The following is an 8,100-nucleotide window of genomic DNA, read 5'->3' on the forward strand; positions in this document are numbered from 1 at the left end:
TCTCCGACTTGTCAACGTCCACGAGCGGCTGTCCTCGACCAAAATTTCTCGGCAATACGGAAGAGGGAGAACCCGCTTCGACGAGTTTGCGGCGCGGACTCTAACGGTAACTCGGGCTCTCGCAAACGTCTCCGAACGTAACCAACAGTGGTAATTATTTTCCACGAACGGTGACGGTAAATGGTACTTCTACTAAAGAGACAAGTTCTCGTGACTTTTTCAAACGACGCAAACGACGCGCGTTCACAATGCAGCGATGTGCGCGCAATATCTCGAATTAACGAGGCTGTCCTCGTATCCCGGTGTTATTACGACTCCAAGTAATGTAGCGCGTTTAAAACTATGGTTACGTCAGCCATGCGAGAATCTTTTGTTTTCATCCTGAAACGTTTACCATCGGATCGCAAGCACGTAACATTGTCCCCCTCCCTGGCAGCCCCTTTTTAATAGGAAATTACGCAATACACTCGGTGTAAAGGTTCTTTCATTCGTTCTCTGAAAGTTCCGAGTGGAGAGTTACGAACCGCGATCGTCCAATAACGCGCGAAACGCATCGAGTCGCGTCGTTGTCGTTAAATATTCACGCACGCGTTCGTGGGCTAAGAAAAAGCAAGAGAGTCTCACGCGAATGGACGAGATTTTTCTCGGTCGAAACTTTTCTTTGGAAACGATGGACCAATTTCTCTTGGGTCGCGGCGACCGAGCGCATCGCCCCGTACGCTCGACCGTGCTATTCTCCTCTCGGCAACGAGTATACTATACACCTACTGGCGTACTCGCGTACTCGCGTACTCGCGTACTCGCGTACTCGCGTACTCGCGTAGATAGATCGAAGTTAATAGTGCGATTCTTAACGATTTGTCTCTACCGAGCGCTTTTCCTTTCCGCGGGTTTTGCTTTTTTCTTTGCGTTACTTTTTATCGTTACTCTTCCGACAAACTCATAAGTTAAACTCAAATTACGAGCGAACCTCGGACAGGAACGATATTACGGATGCCTGTAATTTTTCACGAGAAATTGCCTCCTTTCGGGTTCTGCAAAGCCGAGTATAGTTACGTTACGCAACGCAAAGGTTATCTCGAAAATAAGATTCGTCGAATCGCGTCTGTCGAGAACCGAAGAAAGAGGCGGTTGTTTCGTTTCGTTTCTTCGTCGTTGGAATATTTCCGTTGCCGTCGAGGTTAAGGAAAAATTTTACAAGGAACAAGTTATTCCTGACTTTCGAACGTACAGATACCATTGTATTACGATACGAAACGCGATGCGTTTCGCTTCGCGTTAGAGAGATAAGAGAACAGATATAAAAATGTCTGTCGGTCCTCGGTCCGGGCTCCGTGTATCATTCCCAGTGTATCATTCCGCGCGCGATGCACGCGACCGCTCTTCGAACCGCGATCGTTTATTTCTCGTGACTGTCGAGCGAACCGATCGCGCGACGCGTTTCAAATTGTCTCTCTCTCTCCGCACGGCGATCTATCGGCGAGGATCTTCCCTTGGAAAAATCCTACAAAGAATACTGACCGATAACACCCTCCGAATAGCGGTGTTTGCTTCTATCTCGTGCAAGATGCGCGTCGCGACGGTATTACTCTTGGTGTTTCTTCGCCAATTATCGGCCATCGTTGGGTTCAATATTCTTGGAATTTGTCCGAGCGCCAGTTACAGTCACCAGCAACCTTTTCAAGCATTGATGAAAGCTTTAGCGGCTCGTGGACACAACGTCACCGTGATATCAACCGTTCCCTCAAAGGCAAGTGATTTATTTTTTTCCTTTCCTCCCCGACCGCGATCGAGGTTCCTCGTTAGGTCGTTACCCGTGTGCCTTTTCGAACACAGGGATTTCATCGGGTTCGAGACTGTTTTATCCATTAGCCATCGAGTTAGGTAATTTACACGCGATACAATTACGGCGAAACTTTCGGTTCCGTTCGGTTCGAATCGGTAATCGGCGCGAAGAAACTGTCGAGCGAAAATTCAATAATATCACGGATCGTAGAGAAAAGTTCGAAAGGTATTTCGGATAGACGACGAACAGAGTTCGACTCCGTTCCATGCCAACCGCGCGTTTCTTTCGCGCGCGTTTCTTTCGCGCCTTTCCACCTCCACTTCCCCCTCCCAGACTCTCGGTCTTCTTGTCTCAGCCAACTTCCACTTTTCCCTGTTTCCGTTCCCTTTCGTTTCTTTCGCTCTTATTTTCCACCACCGGCCTTTCCGTCTATAAACTCGAGTCCAAAGTTACGCAAACTTGGTCCGACTTCAATTTACCCTTACTAACGTTTCTCCTTGTTAAATGCGCCTCTCTTCGCGACCCCCGCGCGATAACACAGCGATATCGAGACTCTCGAAAACGAGAGGAGACGCTCGGATTCGTTTATCGTTTAACTTTTCAGAAGCCGATACAAAACTACGAGGACGTCGATCTGTCGTTCACCTACCGAAAAAACAATTGCATCGGTTTAAGGTAAGTGTGCGCTGCTACCGGTTGGACCGGTTGTCCAACACCGAAAGCGGTGAAATGAAACTATCGATTTTCCGCAGGCATATGGGAGCGTTCACTCTGCTGCGGAAGAACATGCGAGAAGCCAACGAGTTGTGCGAGGAGCAACTGTTCAGTTCCCCAGTTGCAAACTTAATTTCGTAATACGAAAAATATTCCTTCTATTTAAGAGAAAGTAGATTTCGCGAGCTCGCCCGTTAAAGATGGAACGATCGAAGAACGCGCGCGTAATTTTCTTCCGCGAATCGAAGGAAATTACCGACGCGACGCTGCCTCGTTGCTCGTTCGTTCGTTTGCCAGCCTGCCGCGGTGAAAAAGAAATACAGCCGAACGAAATTACAGTAATTCCATCCCGTTACAACTCGATTCGTACGACTAATCCAGATCAGGGGCGTTGTTTTTCCAGGAGGAACAAGACTTTCGACGCGGTGATTATAGAACAATTGTGGTACCAATGCTATTACGCCCTGGTGAATCATTACAATTCACCGGTTCTAATTGGATTTTTGAGCGTCGGAAACCTGCCGTACGTTATGGATTCTGTTGGTAAGCACGGAATAGAAAGAAGGCTGAACAATTGCCGAGAAACGCGAACCCTCTACGAGGGAAAATGTCGAGTCACGTGGGTTGTTTCGCGACGTTCTTTTCCACTGCTCTCGGGGCCGAAAATTGACAATTGTCGCAAACCGTCGGTAAAACAGAAACCGGCGAGGTTAGACGAAAAACGAGAACCGAGTTGGCATCGGACGAAAAGTACTCGTCGTAGCTGGAATTAAATGTGTTAAATATTCGCTGGTGTTCGTCGATTACTCTGTTCTCAGGGAATCCCGACGACCCGATGCTAAACCCAGACATGGCCTACCCTTTCACGAACAAAATGACCATCGACGAACGGATCCGGAACATCCTTTACACAACCTGGACCAGAATATACTATAAGCACTGGCACTTGCCGAGAGCGCAGAAAATCGTCGACAAGTGGACGGCCAAGGAGACCTCGGTCCAGGAGATGGACCGAAATTTCAGTCTGGTGATATTGGGAAACAATCACGTGTTCGGATATCCGAAACCTTTACTGCCGAACGTGATCGAAGTCCACGGTCTCCAAATCACGGAGGAACGCGTAGCCTTGCCGATCGTACGTTTCCCGGAAACATCGAATCGAACGGGTCAACGACCAGCGATATTTGCCGGAGTTAAATTCGGTTAACGATTACGGTTATCATTCCGCGCGGAGCATAGACTGTTGCTTCGCGGCGTTTTGTCCGGGCAAAGGGTAGGAGGAACCTGGATCGCGGACGGAGCGAAAATGATTTCTCCGGGGGAAAATACGTAGCGCGGTCTCTCGGGTAACCGGTACCGGGGAAACTTTACCCACGGCCCGGCATTGCGACGGACGCGAAAGTAAAGGGGTCGTTGCTATTTACCGCCGCTCGCTCGTTCCACCTGTTCCAGCTTTTTCCGTCCTTTCCGTCCGGCCGCGCGAACGAAAAATAATTTTCGAGAGGCATCTCCACCTTCGGAGCTCGTTCGGACCGGGCTAACGGAAACAAATCCGGACAATTTTCGCGAGTCGTCGCAAGACCGTCGCGAGCGCCGCTGGCTGCCCCTGTGGGGCAACGCTACACCAATGTCACGTGGAATTAACACGAAATACCGAAACGCGAAACGTGATCGTTATCCACGTGTCCGTAAATGCACCCAGTTCCGCGGAGCGATGCTATTAATACAATACACCTTCTGCTCCACGTGACGCGCCCGTGCGATCGCTTCAATGGGAACCTCGCGATCGCGAACAAAACGACGAAACGACGAAACGACGGCAAGCCGCAAAGAACGTGACGATCTCTCGCCGAAATGCGCGATTATTTCGTTCGCAGGACATCCAAGAGTTCCTAGACGGCGCGGTCCACGGCGCGATCTACTTCTCCCTAGGCTCGAATCTGCAAACCCATCAGTTACCCGCCGAACCGTTCACCGCATTGTACAACGCGTTCAGCTCGCTCCGGCAAAGAGTCCTATGGAAACACGCCGTAGACGTGCCCGTTCCTCCGAGCAACGTCAAATTCGTTAAGTGGGCGCCGCAGCATGCGGTTCTCGGTAAGACGATTACCTTGGATCTCGATCGACTCGTTAACGAACGGTGTCTCGGGGCAGCGTCCCTTCTCGGGAAGACCAGAGGTTACGCACGAAGGGGAAAAAATAAACGACCGTGTCCCGATGATCCGTGCCGGAGAAACACCGATCCGTGCCGATTCATACCGAAACGATGGAAGATAACTCGTGACGCGACGGCGAAATTCTCCCGGGAAATTCTGACAAACAACTCCGCATCGTTCGCGGTAACGCCCGGACCCGATGCAAATGCGAGCGGGTGCAAACTTTCGTACACATTGACGGACAGGTTACCGCTCGCTTCCACCGAACCCCCTCTAATACCGTAGAAAACGTATTAAAGCCGAGAATACGAAATGTAACTGGAGGGCGCGATGCAAATAATGAGAATTTCAATTCAATTGCCCGTTGCGCGGGGATTCACGTACTTCCGGATTTCCCAACCAGAAACTTTCTCGTCGACGAGAGCGTTTCACACGCCGGATCGTCCTCGACGATTCAACGACTTGTATTTGTACACAGCACACCCGAAAGTGATGGCCTACGTGATGCAAGGTGGACTGCAGTCGTTGCAGGAGGCGGTGCACTATTCTGTCCCGGTAGTCGCCATTCCCTTTTTCGGGGATCAACTTTTCAACGCCCGGAAAATCTTGGACGCCGGCATTGGACTCGCCTTGAACATCGATACCGTCACAGTCGACTCCGTCGTACGGGCCGTCACCGACGTTATAGAGAATAAAACGTTGGTAAATCGTCGACCTCGGTCCGACGCCCCAGAAATTCATCCAAATTCAAATCCATTCTACCCTCTATCGCCCTCGTGTTTAACCAAAGACACTCTACTTGCAGATATTACAACAATATCAAGCTCATGTCGGAAATCGTTAAGGACGAATTGGTAAAACCCATGGATCGAGCTGTCTGGAACGTCGAGCACGTAATCAAATTTTCGAAATCTCGGCACCTGCGTTATCACGGCCATGATATTTCATCGTTCGATTATTGGGGAACGATCGTCGTCCTCGTTACGCCCTTGGCATTCCTATTATCGTATTGCTATCGACTCCCTAACAATCTAAGGAAAACCGCGCAGAAACGATTTTGCAAGGCATGCCACGCGAAATCGAAACACCACTGATCGATTTCGTTAACTACTATATAATACGTATAGTCGAATAAAAGCTGCGAAAACACGCATTGCTCGACTGAATCGAAATACCGTCTACCGGTCAAAATTTCTTTCGTAGGGTCAAACTATCACCGACAAACCATCACCGACAAATCATCGCGATCTCCGCCGTTTTCTCGCCACTCGAGTAACGCTGACACCGTAACACTCTACTTTTATGTACCAAATGAATAAACTTCGTTTCAAATACCTGACAAACAATTATTACCAGCCACCTTTTAAAACATTAAGAAACACGTTAGAAACCAGCTTCCACTTGGAATTTCGATCAAAATTCATTTCTATGCGCTAGTTAACCATTCGTAATGCCTCAATTAGACGTATAAATGAATAATATGCATGTAAATAATGTGCCTATTCTACCATTAACATTCGGAACATGCGTCTATGTTAAAAACAATCGCGTAGGGGAACAAACAATCACTAAAATGATGCGCGTTCGCAGATTTCGCAATATCTTGATGTTTATTTATCATAATTATTAACAACCGTCCATAAGACCATAGTTTAAACAATTATTAAGAATATCCTAGTATAAATAATGCCTTGAAAGCCATTAAATTGTTGAAAAATAAGTTTAAGGCAACCGACGTAACTGGTAAATCACCTTGTCAGAGTGTATATCATAATACATTTTAATTTTTTATTCTCCACTCTGTGCAGAAGCATAAATTCAAAAATAATGTAATTTGTTCAAAATTTAAATAAATCGAAAAGTGCAAGTGGCACCATCTACGGCAAAACGTCCAAGTTTGTCAAGAAATAGTTTGCTAGCTAAAACGCTAGATGGCGAAACAGGAACTGTTAGATCGTGTATTGGAATGTAGGTAACAAAATTAAAATTTTTCTTCAAAAATAAGAACAATACGCATTATCTATTAATTTCTGATTCCCAACTCTGTGCAGAAGCAAAATTCAAAAGTAATTTAATGGGTTAAAAATTTAATTAAAAAGAAAAGCTTAGGTGGCACCATCTACGGCAAAATCTCCAAGTTTATCGGGAAATAGTACGTCAGCGAAGCGATAGATGGAGAGACAGGAACTGTTAGTCCGTGCATTCGAATGTAGGTAATAAAATTAAAATTTTTCTATAAAACTAAGAACAATACGCATCATCTATTAATTTCTGATTCCTAACTCTGTGTAGAAGCAAATTTCAAAAATAATTTAATGGGTTGAAAATTTAATTAAAAAGAAAAGCTTAGGTGGCACCATCTACGGCAAAATCTCCAAGTTTATCGGGATATAATTCGTCAGCGATGCGCTAGATGTCGAGACAGGAGATGTTCGCCCATGTATTGGATGTAGATAATAAAATTAAAATTTTTCTATAAAACTAAGAACAATACGCATCATCTATTAATTTCTGATTTCCAACTCTGTGAAGAAGCAAAATTCGAACATAATTCAATGGGGTGAAAATTTAATTAAAAAGAAAAGCATGGGTGGCACCACCTACGGCAAAATCTTCAAGTTTATCGGGAAATAATTCGTCAGCGAAGCGCTAGATGTCGCGACAGATGATGTTAGCCCATATATTGGATGTAGATAATAAAATTAAAGTTTTTCTAGAAAACTAAGAACTATACGCATCATCTATTATCTTCTGATTTCCAATTCTGTGCAGAAGCAAAATTCAAATGTAATTTAATGGGGTGAAAATATAATTAAAAAAAAAGCATGGGTGGCACCATCTACGGCAAAATCTTCAAGTTTATCGGGAAATAATACGTTAGCGCAGGGCTAGATGGCGAGAGAGGAGATGTTCGCCCATGTATTGGATGTAGATAATAAAATTAAAATTTTTCTATAAAACTGACAACAATACGCACTATGCATTAATTTCTGATTTCCAACTCTGTCCAGCAGCAAAATTCAAATTTAATTTAATGGGGTGAAAATTTAATTAAAAGGAAAAGCATGGGTGGCACCATCTACGGAAAAATCTTCAAGTTTCACGGGAAATAATTCGTCAGCGACGCACTAGATGTCGAGACAGGAGATGTTCGCCTATGTATTGGATGTAGATAATAAAATTAAAATTTTTTTATAAAACTAAGAACAATACGCATCATCTATTAATTTCTGATTTCCAACTCTGTGCTGAAGCAAAATTCAAATATAATTTAATGGGGTAAACATTTAATTAAAAAGAAAAGCATGAGTGGCACCATCTACGGCTAAATCTTCAAGTTTATCGGGAAATAATTCGTCAGCGATGCACTAGATGTCGAGACAGGAGATGTTCGCCTATGTATTGGATGTAGATAATAAAATTAAAATTTTTCTATAAAACTGA

The 8,100-nt window shown here is 45.2% G+C and overlaps 1 protein-coding gene across 3 annotated transcripts in view; it reads left to right on the plus strand.

The window, feature by feature from the left end:
* Positions 1–5,990, plus strand: part of LOC143152484 (UDP-glucosyltransferase 2) — a 62,509-nt gene extending 56,519 nt beyond the window's left edge. The window contains exons 2-9 of one of the 3 annotated variants that reach the window (XM_076322687.1): positions 1,542–1,750; positions 2,391–2,461; positions 2,539–2,637; positions 2,904–3,043; positions 3,319–3,635; positions 4,378–4,597; positions 5,135–5,354; positions 5,462–5,990. In XM_076322687.1, coding sequence (XP_076178802.1) covers positions 1,542–1,750; positions 2,391–2,461; positions 2,539–2,637; positions 2,904–3,043; positions 3,319–3,635; positions 4,378–4,597; positions 5,135–5,354; positions 5,462–5,750 — 1,565 coding nt within the window. In that variant the 3' untranslated portion in view covers positions 5,751–5,990. Of the gene's footprint in view, positions 1–790; positions 1,751–2,390; positions 2,462–2,538; positions 2,638–2,903; positions 3,044–3,318; positions 3,636–4,377; positions 4,598–5,134; positions 5,355–5,461 lie in introns of those variants that run through there. The other 2 variants (XM_076322686.1, XM_076322688.1) reach the window with 2 other exon arrangements.
* Positions 5,991–8,100: the final 2,110 nt, after the last annotated feature.

Source organism: Ptiloglossa arizonensis, chromosome 10, assembly GCF_051014685.1.
Source record: "Ptiloglossa arizonensis isolate GNS036 chromosome 10, iyPtiAriz1_principal, whole genome shotgun sequence".
In the NCBI taxonomy this organism is placed as follows: Eukaryota; Metazoa; Arthropoda; class Insecta; order Hymenoptera; family Colletidae; genus Ptiloglossa; species Ptiloglossa arizonensis.